We start from the raw sequence: 27997 nt of genomic DNA on the forward strand, positions 1-27997 counted from the left end.
GCGTGCCTGCTTGTTTGGGTCACCCATGCCTGCCGGAGGGTCAATAACCTGTGCCTGGCTGCAGGAGCCCTCGGGGCCCGTTCCCCGGCGCCACAGAACGTTCCTCACGGCAGGGGCCGGCGGGGGCGGGTCCCGGCGTGCCCGGAGGAGGCGCCGAGCGGGCGGGAAGGGCGGAGGATCCGTTTGTTTGGGCGCAGAGAAGCGGCGGGACCCGCGGCCGCCGGGACCAGGCCGCGACCAGGCCGCGTCTCCATGGCAACCGCCTCCCTCCCCCCCATCTTCCCCTTCGCCTCCGTCACGTGACCGGAAGCGGGCGGCCCCGGGCGGGCGGAAGCGATGGAGCCGGCCAAGATGGCGTCCCCCAAGAGCGCGCCCAAAGACGCGCAGGTAGCGCGGGGGGGCCCGGGGGGCCCGGGGGGGCCGGGCCGGGCCCGAGCGGGGCTCAGCGGTGCCTGTCGGCCCTGCAGGTGATGGCGCAGATCCTGAAGGACATGGGCATCACCGAGTACGAGCCGCGGGTCATCAACCAGATGCTGGAGTTCGCCTACAGTGAGCGGGGCCCCGGGGGGGGGGGGAGGCCGAGGTGCTGCCTCCAGCCCGGGGCGGGGGTCCCTGCCCGGTCTCTAAGCGGGGTGGGGAGGGGGAGGTTCCCTTCTGTGGGTGCAGCCTGAGTGAGACACACCCCCCCCCCCCTTCCCAAGGGTACGTGACCACCATCCTGGAAGATGCCAAAATTTACTCGAGCCACGCCAAGAAGTCCAGCGTGGATGCAGATGATGTGAGGTTGGCCATCCAGTGCCGGACGGACCAGTCCTTCACATCGCCCCCCCCCCCGGGATGTGAGTCAGGCTGGATTCGTGGGGTCACGGGCTGGGTCGGGTGGGAAGGGACCTGAAAGATCATCCAGTCCCAACCCCCTGCCATGGGCAGGGACACCTCCCACCAGCCCAGGCTGCTCCAAGCCCCATCCAACCTGCCCTTCAACACTGCCAGGGATGGGGCAGCCACAGCTTCCCTGGGCAACCTGGGCCAGGCTCTCACCACCCTCACAGCAAAGAATTTCCTCCTCATGTCTCACCTCAATCTCCCTCTTCCAGTTTTAATCCGTCCCCCCTTGTCCTCTCCCTCCCTGCCCTTGTCCCAAGCCCCTCCCCAGCTTTCCTGGAGCCCCTTCAGGTACTGGAAGGTGCTCTCAGGTCTCCCTGGAGCCTTCTCTTCTCCAGGCTGAACACCCCAACTGTCTCAGCCTGGCTCCAGAGCAGAGCTGCTCCAGCCTTCCCATCATCTTCATAGCCCTGTTCTGGACTCACTCCAACAGCTCCATGTCCTTCTTATGTTGGGGGCTCCAGAACTGGCCACAGTTCTCAAGGGAGGTCTCACAAGAGCAGAGGGGACAATCCCCTCCCTGGCCCTGGTGACACAGCCCAGGACACGGGTGGTTTCTGGGCTCCAGCACCTGGTCCTGGCCCGTGTTTAGCTTCTCCTCCACCATCACCCCCAAGTCCTTCCCCTCAGGGCTGTCAGTGGTTACAGCAGGACCAAAGGAAGCAGTGGGAACATAACCCTGTCTCTCCAGTTCTTGTTAGACATTGCAAGGCAGAAGAACCAGACCCCCCTGCCCCTGATCAAGCCTTATTCTGGGCCCAGGCTCCCACCTGACAGGTACTGCTTGACAGCCCCCAACTACAGACTGAAGTCCTTGCAGAAGAAGGTAAGGGCAGGATTCTCCTAATGGTTTGGCAGGAATGTTCTTGGATTCAGAGTGTTCCCCAGCTCTGAGGGGTGGGCACAGGGTGCCTGGGGGGGCATCCAAAGAGCCTTTGCAATGAGCCCAGTTGTTGTTCCCTTTGCAAACCCTTCCCCTGGGTGTTAGTTCCAGGAGCAAAGGGTCCTGGAAATGCACCTGTGAATCTTCTTGGTGTTAGAGCAAAGTTGGTGAGTTGAGTATCAGGCTGTGAAAAGCTTCAGGATGGATATTTTAAGGGTGTTTGGTGCCTGAACCTCAGTTGTTTCTGCTTTGGAGGTGAGAAAATCAGGTTTCCTGTGTGGGTGGGTGTCTCAGGGGGCAGGGCTTCAGGTTTGCTGCCCTCACTTTAAAGAAAGGGGTTTAAAAGCCACCCTGAAGGCTGGACCCCAGGTGCTGGGACCTGCTGGAAACCCTCTGGTGACTTCCTTCTGGTTGAAACCACCTGATGGACCCAAGTGGCAGGGGGGCTGTTCCCTGAGCTCTGGCACCACCTGCTCCCCAGGAGCTGCTGCCAAACCTCACCCGGGGGGCTCTGAGAACCCTCCCCGTGGGCAGCCAAGCCTGTGGTGTTGCTGTGGGGTGGGCTCTGGGCCTTCTGCAGGAGGAACCATCTCCTCTTTGGCCCCCTCTCCAGGGCTGTTGGTTTCCCATGGGATGCTGAGCTGATCCTTCTCTCTCCCAGGTCTCCTCCTCTGCAGGGAGGATCACGGTCCCTCGCCTGAGCGTCGGGGCAGTCAGCAGCAGGCCCAGCACCCCCACTCTGGGTAGGGACTTGCCCACCTTGCTTTCATCATTCATTTCATCCTCATTTAAACCACTGAAACCAACCCCTGCAGACCTGCTGGTTCCCCCTGCCCTCAGCATCACCTGGCAGCTCAACTCACAGCAGCAGGGAACCTCAGAGCAGGAAAGGGGGTTGTTCCCTGGGGTGTGGGCAGAGGGGACTGAGCTCCTGGGCTTCTCTTCCTGCTTTTGGGAGCATTTCTGCATGGGAAGGGGCTGGAGCTCACAGGAGTTGGGAGGGTTTTCCCCAGTGAAGGCACCAAACTGAAATACCAGGAACACTTGGGTAAAAGGTTCACAACAGCCAGGCCTGGGCACCTGCCCCAGGGGTGTGTCTGCAGCCTGAAGTGGCAGGGACAGCTCTGCCTGGAAATCCAGCTCCTCTGTGTCCAGCAGTGTGTTCTGTTCCCACTGCTTTGGAAGTCACAGGATCCCAGAGTGGTGGGGTTGGAAGGGACCTCTGGAGATCATCTAGTCCAACCTCCTTCCAGAGCAGGATCCCCTAGAGCAGATCCTCAGAGTCAAGAAGTATTTTCTCATCTCCAGGTTCAACCTCCTGTGCTCCAGCTTGTGCCCATTGCCCCTGGTCCTGTCCCTGGACACCCCTGAGCAGAGTCTGGCCCATCCTCCTGACACCCCCTGCAGATATTGCCCAGCACTGATCAGATCCCCCCTCAGCCTCCTCCTCTCCAGCTGAGCAGCCCCAGCTCTCCCAGCCTTTCCTCACAGGCAGATGCTCCAGCCCCTTCAGCACCTCAGTGCCCTGGGATGGACCCTCTCCAGTAGCTCCTTGTCCCTCTGGAGCTGGGGAGCCCAGAACTGCCCCTAGGGCTCCAGGTGAGGCCTCCCCAGGGCAGAGAAGGAGCAGAACCTCCCTTCACCTGCTGCCCACCCTCAGTGCACCCCAGGACCCCAACTGTCCTCCTGGGCCACATTGTTCCCTCACGTTCATCCCGCGGGGACTCCAGCTCCTTTCCCACGGAGCTGCTCCCCAGGTCAGGTCCCCAAGCTGGGTTGTTCTTTCCCAGATGGAGCAACCTCCTCTTGCCCTTGGGAAGCCCAAATCTCTGACGTTGCCTCCTGCCCTGTGTTCCAGGCACCCCCTCTGCACAGGCCGTGTCTGTCTCCGCCAAGGTGGGCGCCCCGGTGTCGCTGACTGGCCAGAGGTTCACTGTCCAGATCCCCTCTTCCCAGGCTGCAGTCAAGTCAGGTACCACAGCCCAGCAGCACTGGGCTTCTCCTTTGGACCAGGACCAAGATCAAGCCATCCAAAACATGTGGGAAATCTGGGGTTTCATTCCAGTTTGGAGCAGGGGGGGGTTCCAGCCAGTTCTCCCTTCCCCACTGATGTTCTCCCCTCCTCCCTGCTTCCCTCTCTGGAAGGGACCTGGAACCTCTGGATCCTTCCAAGGTTTTCACCCTGGAATGTTCTAGGAACACCCTGTTTATTGGGTTGGAAGTTCAGTGGGAAAATTCCCTGTCATTTGTCCAGGCTTTTCATTCAATGATCTGTTCCTTTCACAGCCACACCAACAACTCCAACAGTTCAGAATGTTCTAATTAATCCCTCCTTAATTGGACCAAAGAACATTCTCATCACGACAAACATGGTGTCCTCCCAGAATGCAGCTGCTGAATCAAATCCCTTGAAGAGGAAACATGAAGATGATGATGACTATGACAACCTGTGACCAGACTGTCCCATCCCCTTCTGCTCTTCAGGGGCTGAGGAGGTTTTTTTTATGCCAAGAATCCTTTGTAAACTGTGTGAGAGTGTGTAAATATCCTGCCAAGATGCAGCTGGCTGGGGAGTCAGGGAGATGATGGGTGGTGGGAAGAGGGAAAAAGTGGGTCCTGTGGGTTGTGGTGTCCTTGGAGCCTCAGCAGCAGGGCTGGCTCTGCTCACTGTGGCACAGGAGCCTTCCTGCCTCTCCTCCCCTGCTTCCCAGCAGTGTCCCTGTCACTGTCCCCAGGCACTGGGGGAGCTGCTCCCTGCCAAGGAAACATCAGACTGGGGGGTTGGTGTGACATGGAGCTCCTTGCTCTCTGAGAACATGGAGAACAACCCTGGGAGAGGTGGGATGTGGCTGGGGAAGATCAGGCCTGACCCAGCACCTGTTTGACCCCCAGCTAGATTTGCTGCTTCCAGGTGGTGTTGGTGGCTCCTCGTTCCAGTGGGTGGGAAGGGTGGCTCTTCAGGGTAGTGATGCAGAGAAGAGGCAGAGGAGGGGGTTGCTGGAGACCTTCTCCTCAGGGCAGCCTTCCTGCTGGGATGAACACCCCCCCAGAGCTCCATGGGTAAAAGCCCAGCCATGATTTTTGTTCTGTATTTGCTTCCAAAGAGCTGCACCTTCAGCTTGTGCTGGGCTGGGACTGGAATGAAAAGACTGAGTAAAAGTGGGTTTTTCTATTAACCAAGGACCCAAGGGGTGTGTGTGTGTGCAGTGTCTGCTGGGAAAGGCTGGGCTGGGAGAGCTGGGATGGGATGGGAGAGCTGGGATGGGAGAGCTGGGATGGGATGGAAGAGCTGGGATGGGAGAACTGAGCTGGGCTGGGAGAGCTGGGATGGGAGAGCTGGGATGGGATGGAAGAGCTGAGATGGGAGAACTGAGCTGGGCTGGACTGGGTGAGCTGGGCTGGGCTGGGAGAACTGGGCTGGGCTGGGCAAGCTGGGCTGGACTGGGTGAGCTGGGATGGGAGAGCTGGGCTGGGCAAGCTGGGCTGGAAGAGCTGGGATGGGATGGAAGAGCTGGGATGGGAGGGCTGGGCTGGGCAAGCTGGGCTGGACTGGGTGAGCTGGGCTGGGATAGGAGAGCTGGGCTGGGCTCGGAGAGCTGGGATGGGAGAGCTGGGCTGGGCAGGGCTTGACAGGGGATTTAATGTCATCTGTGATTTTTATACACATCCACTCACAAAGAGTTTCTACTTACACACTGATCAAGTACAGACATGTATAACCAAACCACGTTGTCCTCTCACACCCCCCTTTAAAAGAGCACAGAATATACTTGTGTATTTTGACATCCATAGGCAGGTGGATTTAGTTTACACACACATTTATACTCTCCACCAAGGGCAAGATCAACACCAAGGGCTCCTACAGCCCCAAGGCACCATCCTTCTGCACATTTAGGTCATTATTCCACTGGAGGAGAAACAAAAATTACATTTGAACCTGAGGTCTCTTTTTTATTTCATCCTGTGACTCAAAAACAGGGAGAGGAGGAGAGGAAAGCAGCAGCACCCTGCCCAGGAAAGGGGCTGAGAGCTATTTGCTTTGCAGATACTCCAGTGTCTATATCCAAAACCATAAAAAGTCAGGGGTTTTAATATTTATTTTATTAAGAGCTACAAACAAAATGACTAAAAAGTTCACATCTCTAATGTGGTTGAACAAGGGCAGAGCAGCACCCCACAGGGTACAGAAAGTGACCATTTCATGGCTCCTTGCTCTTTTAAGACTACAGCCAGTGTCTCCTCAGGGCCAAGCACCAGCAGAGCTCCCAGGGCAGCTTGGAACAGCTCCTCAGTGCCCAGATGTCCAGTGCAAAGGCCAAGTTCTTTTAAGATTATGGATCAAACTGTACCCAACGTGTTCACAGCTCAGGCAGCAGCTGGAATGAGCAACCTGGATCAATCATCTCCACTCACCACAGAAGTTCCAGAGGAGAGGTTTCTACCATGGGCCCAAGTCCCACACATGTAAATATTTACAAAGAACTGGACACAATCTAGACCTACTGGTGTTTAATTCCCCTGCTGAGGGCAGGAGCTGCCAGGCATGACAGTCACCAGGCTGCTGTTGCAGCAAGAGATCCCACCACATCTTAAAAAGTCACCAGCTACATGGTCTAAGGAGAACCCAGTCATGGGGCACTTGCTGGGCTCCTCAGTACAGCTCCTCTTTGATAGGGGTGCAGCCTGAGAAGAAGCTGGTGTTGCTACTCAGCATTCTCTTCTTCCTCTTTACAAATGGGATTTGGTTCTCTTGGGACTCCTCATCTCCCACCAGCAGGGAAGCAGCACTGTTGGGCTTCTTCAGGAAAACACCTTGGTCTGTGATATCCTTCAGGACCTACCAGAAAAGCAAGGAAGACAATTTGGGAGTTGGTCACTGGCCTTGGAGCAGCCAGTCTGCTCAGACTGGAGCCTGAAGGCAGCACAAGGAGAAGTTGCCAGGCCAACATGAAGAGCTGCTTGATTTTTTTACCCAAGTCAGAAGTCTAAAGATAAATTCAAGGGCTGAGGAGACAGGGGGCACACGTGGGGTCAGTGGATTTGATCACCCACAGCCAAATTACAGCTGCCAGAGGGGACAATTGCTTCAGAACAGGGAGTCTGGACACAGACAGGTATGATTTTATCCTATGAGCTCCTCAGTGACATCTGCTACTGCTGGAAGGTGCAGCAGGAGAACATGGGAAGCCTGTGTAGCAAAGTTTTCCTGGGAAAACTTCAGAATTCAGACTCAAAACTTGAACACAAGCTGCCTTGACAGCTGTTCTGTCCAGAATTCCCTAGCAGCAGCCTGCCATTGGGGGGTTTTTCATCACTAGCTGTAAAGAAGGTGCACACACATCAGAGCCACCATTCCAGAGCTGGGCCAGTACCTTTGCAGTTGGTGTGACACACACAGGCTCAAAGAAGGTCTCTCCTGCAGTCACTTCAGTGGGGTCTTCAAGTTTGAAGGAGCCTTCAGAGTCCCTCGTTTGGTCCTCACCCAGGGTGGCATCCTGAGGGGCAGGACTGGTTTGAAGCACTTCTCCAACATCCACCCCTTCCTTCCCCACCAACAGCTGGAGTAGGGGTCCCTAAGGCACCTCCTCCCCAGTTGTGAAGCAACTCACAGCCCAGAGTGCTGGGTGCCCTGCCAGGTTTCCTCAAATGATTAAAGAACTGCTATGGGAGGTGTTTCTGCTTCAAATCTAAGATCTGGCAGGAAGGCAGACATTTCTAGCAGGACTTCTAATGAAGATCAGCTGCTCATGAACTTCCTTGATGCTACAGCCCTTCCCAAATTTATCATTTTCATTAAAAAAAAAAAAAGGATCTAAGGAGTTCAGTTTTTTTTAAATTGTTTTGGGTTGGAAGGGACCTGAAACATCATCTAGAACCAACCCCCCTGCATGGGCAGGGACACCTCCCACCAGCCCAGGCTGCTCCAAGCCCCATCCAACCTGCCCTTCAACACTGCCAGGGATGGGGCAGCCACAGCTTCCCTGGGCAACCTGGGCCAGGGTCTCACCACCCTCACAGCAAAGAATTTTGTGCCATCTGAAGCTAAAAACATTTATTTACTTGGTGTAAAAGACAGACTTAAATTGTTTGCCTTCAGAGCAGGGCAGTGGGTAAAGCTGTCTGGCCTGGGACATCATTCAAGTTTCTACACTCAGTGCAAGTTCTTGGTGCTGTCCTGGAAAGCTCTGTGTGCAGTTCCCACAGCTCAACACTGAGTTACAGTGACATGTACAAGTGTTCCAGAGAGGGGCATGAGGAGACACAGCATAACCATGGAGCTTGAGGGAGCTGGGAATGTTTAGTCTGAGGAAGAGGAGGCTGAGGGGAGACCTCATCTGTCTCTGCAACTGCCTGAAAGGTCATTGTAGAGGTTGGTGCTGGTCTCTTCTCACAGGTCATTAGTGACAGAACAAGAGGGAAGGGCTTCAAGCTGCACCAGGGCAGGGTCAGACTGGACATTAGGAAGGATTTTTTCACAGCAAGAGTGGTCAGACACTGGAACAGGCTGCCCAGGGAGGTGGTGGAGTCACCATCCCTGGGTGTGCTGAAGGGTGGTTTGGATGTGGTGTTGGTGGATGTGGTTTAGGGGAGACCTTTGTAGAGCAGGGATGATGGTTGGACTGGGTGATCCCAAGGGGCTTCTCCAGCCTGATTGGTTCTGTGACTGCTCCCATCCCCTCAGCCTCCTCCAGCTGCAGTGCTACTCACCTGGAAGTTGGGATCTCTGTTCCTGCACTTTGCAGAGTCACAGCTGCAGCCTTCAGTGCAGCCCACCTTCTGCTTCCTGCAGCCACACTGCCTGTTGCCACAGCAGCCCTTGCAGGAGCACTAGGGAAGGGAAGAGTTCTGTGCAGAAAGAGCTTCAGTGTTTTATGGACTGCAGCCAGATTGTCACTGCTGCCAGTGCCTGAGGCAATCTGAGGGACAGGAACGTCCCCAGGCTGCCATCAATCCTGGTTTCACTGCCAGTCCTGCATCCCAGGAAAAGAAACCAGGTCTTCCCACCTACAGAGCCATCTCTTGCTTCAGCATCCCCAAGAGAAGCACCTTCAATCACTCAGTCCCTAAGACATCCAAAAGGACACCAGCTGCAGTGTCAGACAAGCCAACATGTGAGAACTGGAGACCAACCTGAGTCCCCCGTATCTGGGGCATCTCCATCTAGATGGAGGTGACAACTGAGCTACTTCATGGCCTGTCAGAGCAATGAACCTGCTAGTCCAGGAACGTGCAGCAGCAGCAGCTTGCACAGCCCAGCTGCTCCAACCTACACTTCTGGACTCAGCAGTGGTTTCCACTGGGCTACACAAATTTGGCTCTTCCAAGTCCATGTCAAGCACAAACCCCCCTTCCTGCAACATGGCCCTCAAGAACTCCCCTAAACCCAAACCAGCTGTAGTTCTGTAGTTCAGAACCTGCCAGGTTGGGAAGCTCCAGTGGAAGGAACTACAGCTAGACCTTAAAATTCAGAAGCTTTTTCTGTGGTGGTTACTGACATTTTCAATGTCCTGGTGGTGAAAAATGTAACTCCCCCCCTTGGTGGCAGGGGCATAAGAGCCACCCTCACAGAGGGGTTCAGCTCCACAGCAGTTCAGCCCAGAGGCTCACAGTGACTGGTGTTCAGCACGTTGACAACCCCTCCTCCATCCCATCAGGAATTAGCTGGGATCAGGCCAAAGCTTCCAGCCCAGCAGACTGATACAAAGCAAAGATGGGAGCTAAGGCTTCTGGCAGGACTGGGAGCTGCAGCACCCAGGGGTGCATGACATCCCATCCCTTTCCTTCCCTAAAACAGGCTCCATGAAGGAATCAAGCTGCAGTTAGGGCTGTTTTGCTGCTGAAACACCCAGGCCAGTTGAGGCACAAGCAGCAGGACAGAACATGCCTCTCCCAGCAGATGACCTGTCCAATGAAAAGCTACTCAGGAAGGCACTGCTGAAAGTAGACAACTTTTGCTTTTTCAGCAGAATATGACAATCAGTGCCAGCAGCACTGAGGCTGTTCAGAACAACAGTGGAGGCACCACCATCTCCCTGCTCTCTCTAGCAGATCCTTAGGGATACAGGCAAGCGAGTCCCTTGTAAGAAGGCAAAGATAACTGGATCTTACCTTCATCATGTTTTTCTTTGTCCCTTTGACTGGTTTTACTGGAACCCAGTCTGCATCCTCTGCCTCCCCTTCAGACTCCCCTGAATCAGAGAAGAGCTCTTCCACATGCATCTCTGGGGTGGGTGCCCGGGGTTTGGCCGTTGTTTGCCGGCGAGTCTTGGGCTACACACAGAAATTCCAAGGGTTAAGGCTCCAGAAGAAACAACAGTGGGTTGACATTGTATGAAGGCACTTCAGAGTCCCACCACCATAGCCCCAACTCCTGTCACACAGCCAAAAAGGCTGGAGGGGTTAGGGAGGAGACAAAAGATCCTGCTGTCAAAAATTCAAGCAGTCGGTTGAAACTGCTGATGTTGGTAAAGAAATATAGTTGATAAATGCTGGGAACATTGATGGCTTTGTGTCAGTCTTGGCAAAGCAGCTCATAGAAGGGTGAAGGTGGGAAGGGACCTGAAAGATCACCCAGTCCCAACCCCCCTGCATGGGCAGGGACACCTCCCACCAGCCCAGGTTGCTCCAAGCCCCATCCAACCTGCCCTTCAACACTGCCAGGGATGGGGCAGCCACAGCTTCCCTGGGCAACCTGGGCCAGGCTCTCACCACCCTCACAGCAAAGAATTCCCTCCTCATGTCTCACCTCAATCTCCCTCTTCCAGTTTTCATCCCTTCCCCCTTGTCCTCTCCCTCCCTGCCCTTGTCCCAAGCCCCTCCCCAGCTTTCCTGGAGCCCCTTCAGGCACTGGAAGGTGCTCTCAGGTCTCCCTGGAGCCTTCTCTTCTCCAGGCTGAACAACCCCAACTCTCCCAGCCTGTACATCAGTTGCACATCATTTTTTCCTCCCAGCACTAAGATTTTACTCTTTTACAAGACAATTAAAATTAAATTTTCAATGACAGATGCTTTGCTCCATGATTCAGAGACAACACCTGGATTAGCAAGGAGGACAGGGTCTGACAGACTGAGGAAACAGGCCTGGGGTTTCCTTGGGATTTTTTTTTTTTAAGATCCTAACTAGTACAAGGTAGATCCAGAAATATGCTGAAAACAAAACCAGAAGCCTCAAGAACTGTTTGAAGCAGAATAGGCCTACTTCAATATGCAGAATAAGATTATAGAATCATGGAATGGTTTGGGTTGGAAGGGACCTTAAAGACCATTTAGATCCAACCCCCCTGCATGGGCAGGGACACCTCCCACCAGCCCAGGCTGCTCCAAGCCCCATCCAACCTGCCCTTCAACACTGCCAGGGATGGGGCAGCCACAGCTTCCCTGGGCAACCTGGGCCAGGCTCTCACCACCCTCACAGGGAAGAATTTTTCCTCATGTCTAAAAAATCTCCCCTCTTTGTAAAAAGCAAGTAGGGAGGAAGAAACCAAGACTTTAACAGCCAACACTAAACTTTTGAAAGAGAACCCAAGTACAACACAAGCATGGAAACTGATGTACAGAATCATTACTTTGGGTGGAATATAATCAAAAGAAGAATCTGGGGACTCTTGGGACGTTTGCCGAATGTGACGGAGCTTCTGTCCACTGGCAACTTGGAGGAGCAGGAGTTTCTGTGGAGAAGAACACAAGTCAGCTCTGCAAAATCCAGTAGCCCAACTGCCAAGAAGCTCTCATGACTGATGTCTGTCCTGATCTCTACCTGTTTAAGAGTGTCGTTTTCCTGGAGAAGTTCTTGGTTCTTCTCACACATCTCCCTCATTTTCTCCAGTTCTTCCTCCTGTGGGCAAGACAAGATGAAATCTGTGGGATGATGTGGGGGTAGCACAAGGAGTTGGTTGGGACAGATTTTTCTATTTGGCTCTTTCTTGCAACCCCAGAGATATTTCTTTGTAGCCTCCATCAAGGAGATCAGCTCTGACTTCTAGATCAGGAAAGTCATTAGTCCCACCACCTTTTTTATGCAGAACATTGCCAACCCAACAGGGAGTGTGAGCCTCTTAGGGTGACCCCTGGAGATCTAAACCTCCCTCTCTTGAAGGCTTGTCTCTGAATTAGGGACTATTAGGACTGATTTTGCTTTACTACAGCACTGAACATGTCCTTCCACAGGAGCTGGCTACACTTGTTTGTAAGAGAATTAAGACAAAGTGCAGCTTCTAAAACATTAACATGGTCAAGGTCAAGTTCTCCCTTTGCTGATAGCACAGAGCTGTGCTCAGCAAAGGTTCAGTAACAGAATCATAGAATCATGAAGGTTGGAAAGGATCTTAAAGATCATCAAGTTCCAACCCCCCTGCCATGAGCAGGGAACCCTCCCACTAGACCAGGTTGCACAAAACCTCATCCAACCTGGCCTTAAAAACCTCCAGGGATGGGGAATGTTGAATATCCTAATTAAAGGTTATTCTAAGGATGGAAGAAGTTTGCATGAGATGGTCAGATTGTGGTAGGACTCATTGCTGCATTTATATTTATTTAATGGAAGAAGTGAAGTAAGAGAAACCCACCAAGCTTATTCAAACCTGTATCACAACTGTCCCCTGGGACCAACTGAGCAATCTCAGCTACAAATGGAAGTGCTCTCAATCTTTCTGCACCTTCCTCTCTCCAAAGCCACTATTCCAGGTAACAGGAAGCCCTCGTGAGCACCAACCCTCCCCCCCAAGCCACACCCAGACACTCCACCTGGAACTTGAGTCTTTCTTGCAGCTGCTTCTCTTGCTCACTTAGTGAATCTTCCAGTTTCTTCTCTGCTGCTTCTTTTTGCTGAAATTGGCTGAGCAGGTACAGAACCTACAGGGGGTTAAATACAGCAAACAGGAGTGAATTCCCAGAGAGATGTCTCAGTTCAGGCATTAAAAGCCCTGACAATGTCAGAAAGATTCTTTCTGTCACTTCCAGCATGATTCTGAGCTGATCTACTTGAAAAGTTATCTTGTGCTCAGGTATAACATCCTCACTTAGGACATTGTGAGAAGTTATTGAATAACACAACTTGCATGGTACAGAAGATGTATTAGGGAGATTTCTTGGGCTTTTGTTAATTTATCCTGCAAGATTCTAACAAATCTTGCTCAGCTGCACAGCAACAGAGTGGTTTCAACACATCCCCTTTGCTTTTATGTCTGAGCAGATCTGGGAATCCCAAGCCACAGGGGCTCAAGATGTCTATCACTTAGGTTCTACCTTCTCCTGGTGCTGCTGTTCCTGCACCACAAGCTGGTTTTGGAACTCAGCCTCCATGTCTGTTAGGTGGTTCCTCTCTTCCATCAGCATCTTCTGGATGTCTGAGCAGGTGGCTTTGCTCTGCTGGAGGCTGCTCTCCAGCTTGCTTTCCTGCACCTTTGAAGACACCAGCTGAAAGACACAAAGCAAGAGGATCACTTGGGTCAAGGAGTTCCATGGTTTGTAATGGCTGTTGGGTCAGGTGTGCTACAATCTGAAGGTGAAGCATTCCTGGTTAACTTCCAGCCACCCCCTGAACTGGACTGGCCAGCAAGGAGACCAGATGAGAGACAGGGAACCTGACAGCCAGGGAGGAGAGCAGAACAGACAGGTCTTGTTAGCAGCTCTAGGTTTATCTCTTTCCTGCAACACTTCAGATCTGAGCATTGGGGGAACCCCAAACATGAATGCTTTACCACATCAACTCCTTCATTCTTTTCCTTCAATTTCCAAGCACCAGGGACTGTCACATCATTGTCATCCAGCTGCTCCTTCCTTGATTCCACACTAGCCCAGTTCTTCCCTCCTTGTCTTGTTCAAGCTTCTCCCATCTCAACATCCCACTCTGAGAGTACTCCCCCTGCTTCCCTGAAGATTGCCTACTTGTTCAGGAACTACTTTCATTTATAAAGAATATTTATTCTCTTCCACTTCTGCAATTTGTCTCTTCCCTTTTACTCTTCCCATGCAAGCCTTATGTAAGCCCATGTAAGCCCTCAGCTGACACCTCCACAATCATGTCTATTCCATTTCCTCCTTCCCTGTTTTTGGGATTTCACTCCCCAAAATGACCTACAATGCAGGATAATGTTTTGATCAGAAGATGTGAGGGAAATAAACCTCATCCAGTACAAGTGCTTTGCTGGAGTTCATCTCTGCTGTCAGCCTGTTGGTCACTTCCTTTCACTCCTGGCTAAGCAGACTTAGAACCTTTGTTTTTAAGTGATAAAATGAGAAGATTCAGAATTTACCTCTCCAAGGAGATACTTCAAAGCACATTTAGCCTCTAGGATTGTGGCAATGTTGTCCCAGCGTTGCTTTGCACGATCTCCATTGTCTGCATCCAAGAGTTTCTGCTGCAGATCTGCTATCTGGGCACTCCTTTGGAAGGAAGCATGCAGCTGAGGTTACAACACAGGAGAAAACCTGGGCTAGTGTCTGGGCTACAGTTGCTGTTATCACAGTATCAGACCAAATAGCTCAAGTTAAAATTTTGACAGCTTAACATGACAGCTGGGGTCTGCAGTGCTATACCAGGGAGTTTCTCCTTCCCTCCACACTTCCAGTTAGAAGTGCAGTGTTGCCCTCAGGCAGAGATGCTCACAAACAGCTGAAAAAGCAGTCTTAGAGACCCAGCAGTGTCCTCATGTCACCACAGTACAAAACCACAATCTTATCATTTTTAGTGTCAGCGTATAAGTTATTTGACTTTCTCCTCTGTTTCACAGAGGAGCTGTAACTAGAGGAATGAGAAGAGAGGCAAGGCTGTGCAGAGCAGCTTGGTCATAGAGCTTACCTGAGCTCCATCTCAGTCTCCAGGCTTTCAATCTGCTTTGTCAAGGACAGGTCTGTCTCTGGTACCTGCAGGTCTGCCAGGAAGTAGGTGCGTCTCTGTGGAGTGAGCAATAGGTGAGGAAGTGCACACAGGGCTGGGCTCTCATCCACAGGCCTGCCAGCAAGGAGCCCCACCATCATACAAGCCTCCCAGTATCTCTCCATAGCTTAAATTCCATTAAAAGCATCAAGCCTTTGATAAGGGATGTGTCCCACTTGCACCCATCAGATGCACTGGGTTAAGCAACAGGACAGGGAAGATGGCATTGCCCTCTTTCTTACTCGGAGCTTGAGGGGTTGGTTTTCTTTAGGCTCTTTCTTCTCTTTAAGCTGAAGGATATCCTGTGCCAAGATCTTCCTGTCCTCCAGGAGGTCTGCAAGGTGCTGTCGGGCCTCTTCAGTACTAACAAGAACCTCTACTTCGTTTGCAAGCCAGCTCTGGAGAAAGACACCACCAAAACTCAACAACTCCACGCAGTGGTTCACTGTAGTCTCAGCACCGAATGACCACCCCACCTCCCTTAACATGTAACACCACATTCCTCCCTCTGCTCTCCAGCCACCAACTCCAGCAGCACCTACTGCTGCTCAAAGGGTGGTTGAGCACGGGACCACTGCCCTGGGGAGCTGGTTCCAAGCACCAAGCCTGCCTGAGTTAAGGAAGTGTTTGGATGATGCTCTCAGGCACGTGGTGCGATTCTTGGGGTGCCCTACACAGGGCCAGGAGTTGGGAGTGGAGGATCCCGATGGGTCCCTTCCAACTCAGCAGATTCTAAGGTAAGAAAGCTAAGTTTGACTGGAAGGTACAACCCAGTGTCACCCACTTTGACTCGTGCAGCAATTCCTTCCATGCCCCGACTCTGGGTCTCCTTCCTCTTCTCCGCAGCCTCCTGCCGCTTCTGCAGCGCGTCCTTCAGGCGCTTGTTGGCGGCTGCTGCCTGGAGAACAGCACAGACAGACACCAGTTACCTCACCTCCTCTGCAAGGGCTGCAGACATGGAGACAAGAAGAGAGCAGGAGGGTCACAAAACCCAAACAGCTTTACGATGAAGTGAAGACTGGAGTCCTTGACTTGATTTCCTTTGCTGGGATTCCCAGCTGAAAGGGAATCGGATTCTAGGCCAAAGGGTAGAAGAGAAAGCACCCAAAATGGTTTCAAGATGCATTTCTTCCATGCAGCCATCCTGAAACCATTTCGAGTTGCAATCTAGCATATCTACCACCCAAACTCACTTCACACTTTCTAGCTTGGGTATCTGTAACAGATTTGCCTCAGCAGCTTGATGCTCAGGGGTAATTTCCTCTTTAAGGAGCAGATTTAACTAGAAGCCCTCAAAGGCAACAGGAATGTGGCCTTTTTCTACGGAGTGAAAACCACCTATTTTTAGACCCTCAAACTGATTTTATGAAGTCTCTGCATATGCTGTTGCAGCCTCCAACCAGACTTTGCAGACCTTCAGGAACTGGTCAGCAGTTTCCAGCAGATGTCAGCTCCTTACCTCCTCTGTTTTGCGCCGGAGCACGTTGGTCTGCTTCTGGAAGTCTCTTTCTAGCTTCAGGAGCTCATATTGCCTCTTGCGATCCTGCACAGAGGGGAAAAAAAATCATGTCATATTAATACCTGTGGCCAGTGTCACACTTGCTGGAACAGAATCATGACACTGCTCTGCAATGCAAATGCTTCATGGTGATAATTTCAGTGAGCGTTACAAGCTACAGCCACGTGGAGCCTGTGAGAACAAATGGCTGTCAGGCTGAAAGTGGCTTGAAGGAGCTCCACACTTCCCATCAAAAAAGCTTAAAGAGACTGCAGAGCAAAAGTTGGAGAGTGTCCCAAAGGATTGGGGAGCAAACTTCTCACAGCTAGAATCCTGTGAGAGAAGAACTCAGGAGCTGCAGATGTTTGCTCTCCAGCACACTTGGATGCTGCAAGCCAGCTGGATTTCATTAACAAGTCTGTTTACCTGCAGATCCAACATTCCTTTGAAAGTTCAAATACCTCCCATTCTCTGGCCAAACCCCACAACTCTGAATAATTAAAAGGATTCATTCTATTTGCCTCCAGCTTTAGTGCTGAATCATGACAACTGTGTTGATGGCTTGAAGGTTGCCAGACACAAGCAAGAGAGTCCATTTACGACAACTGGTGAGAGGTGGCAACCATATGCACCCAGGGTATCTTCAAAGCATTCCCCAGATGTTTTTCAGATGCTTGCAAGTTAAACAAAGCCTTGCAGCAAACACTTTAATGGTTTGGTTCACTCTCTGGAGAGGGGTACAGTTTGGGGGCTTATTGTTTGCTCACCCTTTCCTTCAGCTGGATCACTTCCTTGTCCTTCTGTTGCTTCCACTGCCGGAATTTCTCAGCATCCTCCTTCATTTGACGCATCAGCTGAACCCTTTGATTTTTCATTTCCTGAAAAACAGAAAAGACTGGAAGAATTGTCCAGTACATGGACTCTGGGTACTTTCAACCTACATCCTCTTGTGTGTCTGGCAGGGAGCGGCAGGTGGGAAATATTAAGTGTGCTGCCCCCTCAGAGCAGACACCCAAGGACACTCTCAAAGTGCTAAGGGGCAGGAGGTAATTTTTTTTAAAGGCATAGAGGGCAGACAAACAGAATACACATGGAAATCAAAGTGAAGTCAAGTGATTTGACTAAGGCACTAGATTATCAGAATAGCCAGAAGGCACTTTGTACTTCTTTTATTCTTTCTAGTCTCAGTCATCACCAGCCTGTTATTACACCAGCAATTCTGGCCACAAAACCAAAGGCATCTTGCCAAAAACTGGTGTTTCAGTCTAGCAGAACAGAAAGCAAGTGCCTTCTGTCTGGAAGCTGCTTTGTCTACACTAGAACAAGCCTGAGGACTGTTAGAGTTAGTTACCCTGATCTCCTGGTTCAGTTTGGAGACCGTGCGTTCTGTAGATTCCTTCAGCTTTAAGAGCTTGGACTGTTCATTCAGCTTTTTCTTCAGCTCATTAATTTGCCCTTCCAGCTCCTGAAGTCTTTTCCGACGCCTTTCACTCAGTCTGTAAAGAAATCACATTTTAAGAACACTCCCCCACAAATAACTCTTCTCCTCAAACAAGTTCTCTCCAACTTCAGAGATGTCTTTTGAAAACTGAAGCAATTGTGTGTTCTCAGCTTCCTCACGGATGGAAGCCCACATGGCACATGAAAGGGGTGCACTGGCAGCAAAAAAAAAGAGCTTTTACAAATAAAAGTGCAAGACAATGAATTTTCCCAGGTGCTTTAACACAGTTTTCAGTGCTCTAAGCTTGCATAGTCACTCTTACTTGGCTTGGTTGACATCCTTCTTTGCCAAATGCAGAGCAAGGATCAGCTCCTCCTTTTCTTTTTGCAGGCTGCTGACCTCCAATTCCAGATCCTTTATGTTAGTCTAGGAAAGACAAGAGTAGTAAGTCTCCAAATAAAAACCTTGAAACTCCACCCTGAGACAAAGCTGTAAGACAAAAGGCCTTAAGAAACCACATTCTTTTCCAACAGGCTGCAAACCACTTTGTCCAAAAGCAGCCAAAAGAGTTAGAACTCCAAGCACTGAAATCTTAGTCCATCCAACCATTGTAACAAGCTCAGAAGTTCCAACTGCCTCATTTCAGATGAGAGATGCCAGCACAGGTAGGGAACAGGGGAAGCCAGATCAGCTGACTGTACCTGAGAGTTAACAAGTTACATTTTGGATTGGTGTGGTCAAGCAAACCACAGAGAAATAAAAGCAGAGAAGCCCATTTCACACAGAACAGCTAGTGGCTGGATGGGAAGTGGCTGGATAGACCATCTTCTGGTGGTGGAGCTCTGCTGACACCTGTAGTTAACTCCCCCCTATGCCCAGGGGGGGAGTGGTCCAGCTTAAGGAAAGAGACCCAATAAAAACATGCTCATGAGAGGACAGATCTTCTCCCTTCCTTCCTCAGCATGCAGTCACTGCATGGATTGGGAAAAAGAAACAACATGGCCTTGAAAGAACTGTTTCAGAAGAGTCTACCTGGTACTGGGACTGAATGGGCTCCAGCTGACTATCATTCTCTGTCATTTTTTTGGCAAGTGCCTCTTTCAGAACCAGGGCTTTATTCAATTCAAGCAGCTCTTTGGACATCTGTGCCTGACGGAGGGCATGTTGAGTGGTGAAGTCACCTGAGGATCTCTTGGTGTCCTGGCCCAATTCTGCTTCCTGGAGGAGACACAGCAGTGAACTGGAGAGGCCAGTCAAAAGCTCTTTAACCAGGTGATCACAGCTTTTGCAGACTCATTTTTTACATTAAAAAAATAGAGGTTTAGAAAGGAGAACAGGTTCTTGATCTTGAACACATCAAGCAAACCAGGGTGTAGAAAGGCAGGTCGTGCAGATGTGACACACACCAGTTACCACACATTTGGATTAGGAAGCTTGCAGAGGGATGCAGAGGAAGAGGGATGGGGGGATAAAAACATGCCCCTGTTGAGATCTGCACTGCTGGATTCTGCTCACTTACAGCTGTAGCATCTTGCTCAGAGTTTGATATCTCTGCAGCAGCATCTGTTGTAGCAGCATTTGCACTCTGTATAGGACAAAGAGAAGAAAATTCTGGTGAAAGATGAAGCAAAATGATGTTACTAATGGTCTGTTGGCCTTCAGTGACAAAGCAGGATGTTATTCTACGACCAGAAAGCTCTCTCTGGAAAGATGATGCCATTGTCTTCCTCCTTTAGTAAAGTGAGGATACAGCTTTTAGACTAGCTGGACAAAGCAGCCTTTCTAGTCTTCCCTGAACTCCAGCACTGGCAGCCTCACCAGGAGTCTGGGAACAGGGGGATTGTCTAGCAAGGGAGAATGAAGTTCTTCACTTAGACAAAGACTGGCAACTTCTAATTAACAAGCTCAGGTTTCAATAATAAAATTATATTGAATTCAATATAATTCAATAATAATGAGGTTTATAACTCTCATTCCAACTTTCAGGTTGTAAATCCCTCCTGATCTCCCAAGATCAGATTCCATTATGAAGACTCTTCCTTTCCTCCCACCCCCTTGGAATTCCTGGGCTTCTGAGGCAAGGTTTCAGCAGAGTGGAATCAGAACCTTAGGTTCCATTAGGAAACTCACTTGGCACAAGATCTTCTCTCCCTGGATTCAGTCTTACCTGCAACTGAGCCAACACTTGCTGCAGATCACGAATCACCTCTACGTTGTCCTTTAGTTCCTCATCCTCCACAGTCTCTACCAGTTTCTGCAGATCAAGCTTGCACCTTCAATGTAAACATGGGAATAAGTCCAGGGTGGAGAATGGGTAGAAAATAGTCTGGAGGAGAAGGACTTGGGGGTGATGGTGGATGAGAAGCTAAACACGGGCCAGGACCAGGTGGCAGAGCCCAGAAACCACCCGTGTCCTGGGCTGTGTCAACAGGGCCAGGGAGGGGATTGTCCCCTCCACTCTCGTGACACCTCCCTTGAGAACTGTGGCCAGTTTTGGAGCCCCCAACATAAGAAGGACATGGAGCTGTTGGAGCCAGTCCAGAGGAGGCCACAGAGATGATGGGAGGGCTGGAGCAGCTCTGCTCTGGAGACAGGCTGGGAAAGTTGGGGTGTTCAGCCTGGAGAAGAGAAGGCTCCAGGGAGACCTGAGAGCAGCTTCCAGTGCCTGAAGGGGCTCCAGGAAAGCTGGGGAGGGACTTGGGACAAGGGCAGGGAGGGAGAGGACAAGGAGGAGTGGATTAAAACTGGAAGAGGGAGATTGAGGTGAGACATGAGGAGGAAATTCTTTGCTGTGAGGGTGGGGAGAGCCTGGCCCAGGTTGCCCAGGGGAGCTGTGGCTGCCCCATCCCTGGCAGTGTTGAAGGGCAGGTTGGATGGGGCTTGGAGCAGCCTGGGCTGGTGGGAGGTGTCCCTGCCCATGCAGGGGGGTTGGATCTAGAAGGTCTTTAAGGTGCCTCCCAACACAACACATCCTATGATTCCATGATTACACACCATGTTTGTGTCACACATGCCAATGAGGAACAGCTTTCCCCACTGACCAGACAAATGAATTCTGGAACCAATACAAATTGACTGTATCCAGTTTATCCCAACAACAACAAAATACTGAAAGACATTTCCTCAACATGAGTAGGGAGTGGAAACAGACTTACACAGCATGTTGCTGAAGTTGCTCTAGCTTGGCACTCATCTTCTCATTTTCTTGTTCTGTCTAAGGGAAATCAGAATGATACTGAATTTCAGGAATACCAAGAGGAGACTCCAGGAAGCAGCTAATTTATTTGTAGCAAAAGAGATGTTGTCAGTCTGTGGCAAAACAATGTACTGAAAGATCTTGAATGATCATCACCAACAGTTTGTTACTCTTAACAACCTTTTTCCAAGGAATATACACTGCAGTGAATCAAAAGGAAGCAGAACAGGGTGGGGAAGAGGGAGAACACATCCACAAGTGCTGGTATTTAAAACATTAAAGCAACAGAAAAGCTGAAAGATTCAGGTCTATTTTTCCCCACATAAATCACCACATCTATAGGCTCTGACAGGCTCTGGAAGACTTTTGGTCCTGCCTGAGAGCTGGAGGTTTGAAATAAATGTGAAAGGAACATTAGATTCCTAACGTGCCATTTGTAGACAAGCTGCTGTTGATTAATCATCAGTTAAAAGGGAAAGACATCCAAGTTCAAGCTCTTCCTGGGTAACTGAGTCTTACCAGAATGATCCTCTCCAACATCTGTGCTGTCTGACCAGCAGCCTCGCTCAGGCCTTGGCTCAGTTTTTGGTTCTCCTCCATCAGCAACTGGTTCTTCTCCATCAGGGACTGCAGATTCTCAGATGGTGCCATACTGCTGAAACATTAAGGACCAGTTTGCCTGTGAACAGGACTTCACTAGAGGTCTGTAACAGCACTGACATCACCTCCACGTTTCCTAGATAACGTACAATAAATATAGGCTGGAGCAGATGAACAGAAATAACTGGAGGAAGTCTAATCTGAATTAAAAAAAAAAAAATCTAAGTGATACAGCACACCAAAAATAGATGTTGGCAAGAGAAGAAAACTCTTTTGCCACTGGTTAAGCAGTGCTACTGTGTCAGGTCTGCAAACTGCACCTGTCTGGGTTTGGAAACAACCTCAGAAGACAAACACCTACATGATCCAACTCTTCTCTCCATTTTGTGCTTTTAAGAGCAAGGGAGATGGAGGTAGCCTGCCTTCCAAGGGCTGAGAAAGAGGGAGGGATGGGCCTGAGAAACAGGTACTTAAGAGGCACTGCCAGTGCCTCTCTTATTTCCTGCAACTGACTTTTGCAATCTGAAGGGGCTTGCTGCAAAACTAACTGACCCATCCACAGAACAAAAGAAAAACATGTCCAGATCCTCTTAGAAAGCACCTGTTTTTATCTCCCCTCACTCTAGAGCAGCACCTGGAGCAAAATGGATCTAGAGTCTTTGATGGTGTGTGATGGCCAGATACACAGAGCATAGAGAATCTAGAAACCTTACTTGATAGACATTGGGAGGGTCCCTCCATGGGCCTGCAGCAGTAACACCTGCAGCTGTTGTACCTAGAAAGACAAACAATCACTACCTGTAAATCTCTGCCCTACAGTCACTGGATGGAACACTGTTAAGATCCTTAGTCTCTACACTTGCTCCCCAGTTGTCCTTTTCCCCTTGTAGCCTCATCAGCAGCCAATGATTTGTTCAGTGGAAGGGAAATGTAACTCACACTGACACTACCATTCTTCTATGACATTGAGGAGCTGCTGTAGTCTTACAAAATACTGATGTATTCCCTTCACAGCCCTCACACAGCCAGCTCAAGAAGGAAACACATCAGAAATGCCTTTTGCATATTTTGTGTAGCCATTGTCTTTAATTGCCATTTAACTGAGCTTAAGTACCAAAAGGACAGATCTAGAATCAAAGGATCATTTTGTTTTTAAAGACATTGAAGATCAAGCTCAACCACTAACTTAACAAACTACCAAAATTCACTCCTCCCACGAAGCAAGCTCCCAGTACCTGCTGCTTCAGATGGTGCAGCTCAGCTGCCTGGGGGTCACGGTTGACAATGGGTTTGTTTTTTATCTTCCTTGCTCTGTCAGCATAACGCAGAGTATTGAGAGTTTCCTCTAGGTTGGAATCTGCTGGGCTCACACAGGCAATCATCAGAGTGTGGCTGTTGCCACCCAGAGAATCTGAGAAGAAAAACAAGGCATGATCAGTGCTTTGAGAGCAAGAGTGACTAGTAAGAAATCATCACTAAGACATCCAAGACCATGAATGCATCTCCACACTAGAAAACATCTAGCTCTGGGTACAGAAAATAACTTGCTGTATGTGTCATTGTCACTTTGCTCCCCTGCCCTGCTCATTATGATACTAAAGAGCTTCTTCTGAAAGCTGAAATCCCAAAGTTATGCCTCAGCTCTAAGTAGTGATGATTTCACATCAGCATCCCCAGTAATTCTGTTGTCCTGCTGAGTAATTACTGGAATTTCTGTATGCCATTTCTGGATTAGTTCTCTCAGGTTTTCCCCTCCTTTTACCACATGATAATACTCAAGACCTCCATGGATATCCAGACAGCACAGATCACACTATCTCCAGTGTAAAGAATTACTGGCTAAGAACATATTTGTTCAGATCATCAAGATTCATGGCATTTTAGCCTTTGCTTTTACACACACTGGCTACATAAAACCTCTGATCTGAAAAAAAAAACCACAACAACAAAGGGCCCAACATCCAGCTCTGCATCCTAAGAGTTTCTTTTTGTTATTTGATATTTTCAGATATGGAAAATACTGAAGAGCATAACTTCTTGTAACAAATAATTTAACTAACAAAAAGAAGCCAGTAAATGGCATTACTATAGCTATGCCCATATTAAAGGCATATTAGATAAAATGGATTAGAAGACCAGTATTCTGACTAAGAAAACAAAATAAACATGATGTGCAGTGAGGCCACAAGCAGCTTGAGCTTCACCCTGGTTGTGATATAAGCAGGAAGCTTATATCACAGGAAGCAGCTATAATCAGGGTATAATAATAGATCTCTGCTTCCAGGCTTAGCTTCTTGTCTTCCTTCTCCCCCTGCCCAAAAAAAAATGCTCTGGGTTTGTCTAGTTTTCTCCCATCACATAGAGCCTGCAAAAGGGCAGTGCATTTCTAACCTAGAAATAAGGAGTACAGAAAAGGTTTAGCTTCAGTGAGCAAAGGAACTAAACCAATAAAAACCACCCCTTTGTCAACTGCAGCTCCTACACTGAACTGTAGCTGTATGGCTCTGGGGGTTTTTTGGCTACTTTGTCATTTAATGTGCATCTCTAGATTTACCATCACCTGCCTCTTACCTTGCAGCAGTCTGGTTAGCTTGGAGTCTCTGTAGGGAACAAACCCACCCTTTTTATTTTCATCACCAAGAGCACTAATCACATTCCCCAGGCAGAGGAGACCTCGGTTTATGTTGATGCCTGCAACAGACAGATGATGGTCAGGAGAGCTACCTCAGCAGTTAGTCATTTCCTGTCCTTTTAAACAATTAATTAACCTTTAAAATGGGATTTTTTTAAATAATTGCTTTGCTTTTCCTGACAAGGACTTAATTTATTAACCCAAATGATAAGAAATCCAAGCTATACCAGCCAGTCTTTCTCCTACAAACCTTCTTTTAGTCTGTCTCCCTCAGCCTTGGTCTTCTTTTGTCTCTCAGAGCCAGCAAGATCAACCAGGTGTAGCTTGGAGTGAAAACTGTTGTTCCTATGGCAGAAATAGACTGGTTTACTCTCCCAAGTAAACATGCAGTTAGGAAAGGAGCAGCCCAGTGGTTACTACAGTTGAAAAAAATAGATTTCATACCCAAGACAGACAAACAAAGGAGCTACCTCAAGAGCAGGTCAGCTGAGTTCACCCAGGACCAAGAGAGAATGACAACACTATACAGTTTTGAGGAAGCCTGACTCCTAACAGCTGCTAGGAGTGGCTGTGTGCTCACACTTACTTGTCACTTTTCTTTTTCTGGTCAATGCAAATGGTGAAGATGGCGTGGGACCGGGAGGACTGGGAGTTCATTGCTGTGGAGGCCACAGTTCTGGAGTTGTTCCCTTGCTCTAGGCAGGACACAGTGTCTTGGGCACAGGTGACATTTCTTTCTGTTAGCCCTACAATCTGCACCCAGGAAGAAAGCATTACTGATCCTCTCTTTTCACCTCCATTGACCTCAGAAAAGTGATCCTGCCTTAGGTACAGCAGAGGAAGTGAAGTCTCTGTGTAAATCTTCATTCCCAACAGTCAGTCCCACTTTGCTGGATTCCCCCAGCAAACATTTGTTCCAAACTCCACACCAGTAACCAAATCACATCACCTCTCCCTCACCCTGCTCCTACGTGCACACACCAAATTCCTCTCTGCCTGCTTGAGCTAATGGGATGGATCTTGAGCTATGAGCCAGCTGAGCCATGGGATGGAGACAGAACTTCTCAGAACCCTGTGGAGAAATCCACAGCTGCCCTCTGGTATTCCTGGCCGAGCTGGGAGCTGAAAGTCAGTCCCAGGCAGAGAAAGGTGTGGGAGTGGGGTGTTTGTGTGAGCAGAGGGGAGGCAGGTATTAGGGGCATAAAGGACAGAGGGGACTAAGTAGCAGGGACTGCTGGTGTTCCTTAGCAAGCCTGATCTTTTCCTGAGGGGCCTGTCTCCCTGGATCACAGGGCAACCCAGTGCAGACAGGGAGCAGCACCAGTCTGCAGAGACCAGAACCAGAACCAAGCTAAGCTGTGTCTGGCAGGCAGCAGCCTGCACACTGGAGCAGCACAGCTATGGGTGGAGGGTTAACCACAAAACAGGCACCCACAGCAAGCAGCACACTGTGCTGCAGTGTAACCCCACACCTGTACAGAACTTTGGGCACTTTGCTTCCCCTCAGAATCCCTTTGTTGCACATCACTTCTGCCAAACTGCAGGGTACAATTGCAACAGAGTATAGAGGGACCTGAAGTACAACATTCTCAGATATTCATCTAAATCAGCCTTCAAAATAAATAAAAAAAACCCAAATCAGAATAGGACTTGAAAGTGGCTTTGTTGTGAATGTCTAACCCTCTTGGTGCCACTCTGAGCAAACTTAAGGGTCACCCAGAGCTCAGCTGGAGGGGAATGAGTAGCTGTGATGATTTCAGGTGCACCAACATAAAGCAGTGCTCAAGGAGGCAAAGCTGTTTCATCAGTCCTGAGCAGTGTTGCCCCCTGATGTTCCCATGTCTGACAGAACAGACCTTGATGCCCTCTTTCGGATCCTCTCGTATACTGATCTGAGAAGACCGTTCTCTTGACGGGCACAGCAGGTCCAGAATATCCTCATTGTAGATCTGAAAGCATCAGAACAGCAGCTCAGAGTCTGCAGCCTTGCAAGAGAGCACTTCCCACAAAGGAGGATGTACAATGACACTGAAACTGGGGCTAGGGCTGCACGAAACCCCATCCATTTTTACCTTTAGGGCAAGATTCCTAGGACTCAGAACCCAGTTCCTGACAAAATGTTAATGTGGTTTTAGGTTTTAATAAACACCTATGGCTTGAAGGAGGTGGCCTTATTAAAGCTCACTTTATCTGCAATTCCTAACTTTGTAAGGGTTGGAAAAAAATCAAAAAATGACTTTTACCTCCAGGTAAGAAACTTTGAGGATGAATTCCCAATCCTGCCGTTGCTCCTTCTCCTTAAACAGCAGCTTGATCACCCTTGGGATGACCCCCACACTGGGCTCATCCTCTTGATTGGCAGTGTAGGTCCCTCCCATAGAGTAGGTTTTCCCAGATCCTGTCTGTCCATAGGCTAACACAGTAGCATTGTACCCTGGGGGAACAAAGGGCAGCCAGATCAGACAGGCATGTGGGAACCAGAGGAAGCTTTGATGAGCAAAGCTCCATTCCAGTAAGGACGCCCTTCCAAAAAGCACTGTCCCTCACTGCCACTTTACACAACCTACAGCACAGATCACAGTGAGCAACATAGAGGGGAAAAAGGATCCCAATGCCTGAAGGGGCTCCAGGAAAGCTGGGGAGGGGCTTGGGACAAGGGCAGGGAGGGAGAGGACAAGGGGGGATGGATGAAAACTGGAAGAGGGAGATTGAGGTGAGACATGAGGAGGAAATTCTTCCCTGTGAGGGTGGTGAGAGCCTGGCCCAGGTTGCCCAGGGAAGCTGTGGCTGCCCCATCCCTGGCAGTGTTGAAGGGCAGGTCGGATGGGGCTTGGAGCAACCTGGGCTGGTGGGAGGTGTCTCTGCCCATGCAGGGGGTTGGGACTGGATGATCTTGAAGGTCCCTTCCAACCCAAACCACTCTATGATTAATCAATGGAAAGCTCCCCAAAGCACAGATAAAATTATTATTCCAGTTCTTTTTCAAGTCTGCACTGGTGCTCTACTAACTAGTCATAGAAACACAGGATGAGCTGTCTCTCATTCCAGCTCTGCTGCAGCATCAATAACAGCTTCCAGTACAGGATGCTTATCAACTCATCCTTTAATTCTTGATACAAATATTTGGCCTTATAGAAACAGCTTCAGGAACCAAAGGGATGCAGTGAATGCACACAAGGTGAGTGGCTGGCCCTGTGGAGCACAACAGGCTGTACAAAGGCAGGCTCTGGTCCTTCTCTCCGGAGCTGCCTCGCCAGCACAGGATCATAGAATCACAGAATCATAGAATCTTAGGGGTTGGAAGGGACCTCGAAAGATCATCTAGTCCAACCCCCCCTGCTAGAGCAGGGTCACCTAGAGTACATCACACAGGAAGGCATCCAGGTGGGTTTTGAATGTCTCCAGTGAAGGAGACTCCACAACCTCCCTGGGCAGCCTGTTCCAGTGCTCAGGATGTGATTTTCTGAGAAGGTGCAAGAAGAAACGAGTTGTTAAACTGACCACGAGTTGTTAAACTGACCACGAGTTGTTAAACTGACCACGAGTTGTTAAACTGACCACGCACCAGGGCAGCACCTTCCCCCCCACGGCTGAGCCCACCGGAGCCCCCAGGATCATCCAACAGGCCCCATCCCGAGGCAGCACCAACCTTTGAAGACGCCTTGGACCAGGGGGGCGACGGCCGTGCTGAACACCTCCTCCTGCTCCACCGAAGGGTCGAACACGTAGTCGTAGGTGAAGGACTTCTCGTGACCCACCACCACCTGTGGAGGAGGAGGAGGAGGAGGAGGAGGGACAGCGCTGCCCAGCGCGCCCGGGCAGCCAGCCCCGCGGCCCGGCCGGCCCGGCGCTCACCTGCGGCTCCCCCGGCACGAAGGACAGGCAGGTCTGGCAGCCTTCGCTCGTCTCCTTGGGCACCAGCGGCCGGCAGCGCAGCGCCACGCGCACCGGGATCCCCTTCTCCTCTTCCCGCACCATCTCGCGGC

General features: G+C 50.2%; 2 protein-coding genes across 3 annotated transcripts; one reads left to right on the forward strand and one right to left on the reverse strand.

Moving 5' to 3' along the window:
* The first annotated feature begins 305 nt into the window (after window positions 1-305).
* On the forward strand, window positions 306-4951 carry TAF9B (TATA-box binding protein associated factor 9b). The gene is made up of 7 exons (XM_051630704.1): window positions 306-387; window positions 468-549; window positions 702-862; window positions 1577-1711; window positions 2430-2511; window positions 3627-3740; window positions 4055-4951. Exons 1-7 carry the CDS (start codon window positions 337-339, stop codon window positions 4219-4221), a joined length of 792 nt encoding a protein of 263 aa, XP_051486664.1. The 5' UTR covers window positions 306-336; the 3' UTR covers window positions 4222-4951.
* Window positions 4952-5852: 901 nt separating this feature from the next.
* Window positions 5853-27992, reverse strand: KIF4A (kinesin family member 4A). Of its 2 annotated transcripts, none has more exons than XM_051630668.1 (30): window positions 27867-27992; window positions 27661-27775; window positions 26255-26445; window positions 25868-25960; window positions 24598-24764; window positions 24262-24356; window positions 23951-24070; window positions 22615-22790; window positions 22093-22154; window positions 21299-21431; window positions 20739-20797; window positions 19751-19856; window positions 19103-19168; window positions 18616-18801; window positions 17906-18009; window positions 17494-17638; window positions 16910-17020; window positions 16104-16187; window positions 15429-15542; window positions 14887-15042; window positions 14567-14661; window positions 14022-14151; window positions 13012-13182; window positions 12511-12618; window positions 11525-11602; window positions 11334-11435; window positions 9878-10039; window positions 8477-8596; window positions 7141-7263; window positions 5853-6605 (listed from the first exon to the last, which is right to left on the reverse strand). In XM_051630668.1, the coding sequence occupies exons 1-30, from the start codon at window positions 27987-27989 to the stop codon at window positions 6420-6422; spliced, it is 3681 nt and encodes a 1226-aa protein (XP_051486628.1). In that variant the 5' UTR covers window positions 27990-27992; the 3' UTR covers window positions 5853-6419. The 2 variants fall into 2 exon arrangements, with proteins under 2 accessions (XP_051486628.1, XP_051486627.1); XM_051630667.1 differs by having other exon boundaries at window positions 21299-21434.
* Window positions 27993-27997: the final 5 nt, after the last annotated feature.

Source organism: Apus apus, chromosome 12 (assembly GCF_020740795.1).
Source record: "Apus apus isolate bApuApu2 chromosome 12, bApuApu2.pri.cur, whole genome shotgun sequence".
Lineage (NCBI taxonomy): Eukaryota > Metazoa > Chordata > Aves > Apodiformes > Apodidae > Apus > Apus apus.

Bases quoted from the DNA above. Each gene is read 5' to 3' on its own strand.
- TAF9B (XM_051630704.1), top strand. From the start codon at position 337: ATGGAGCCGGCCAAGATGGCGTCCCCCAAGAGCGCGCCCAAAGACGCG. The intron at 863-1,576 runs GTCACGGGCTGG...CTGTCTCTCCAG, and splicing joins AGTCAGGCTGGATTCGTGGG to TTCTTGTTAGACATTGCAAG. The intron at 2,512-3,626 runs GTAGGGACTTGC...CCTGTGTTCCAG, and splicing joins GCCCAGCACCCCCACTCTGG to GCACCCCCTCTGCACAGGCC.
- KIF4A (XM_051630667.1), bottom strand. From the start codon at position 27,989: ATGGTGCGGGAAGAGGAGAAGGGGATCCCGGTGCGCGTGGCGCTGCGC. The intron at 18,010-18,615 runs GTAGACTCTTCT...TGTCTTTCCTAG, and splicing joins CCATTCAGTCCCAGTACCAG to ACTAACATAAAGGATCTGGA. The intron at 13,183-14,021 runs GTAAATTCTGAA...TGTGTCTTTCAG, and splicing joins TGAAGTATCTCCTTGGAGAG to CTGGTGTCTTCAAAGGTGCA.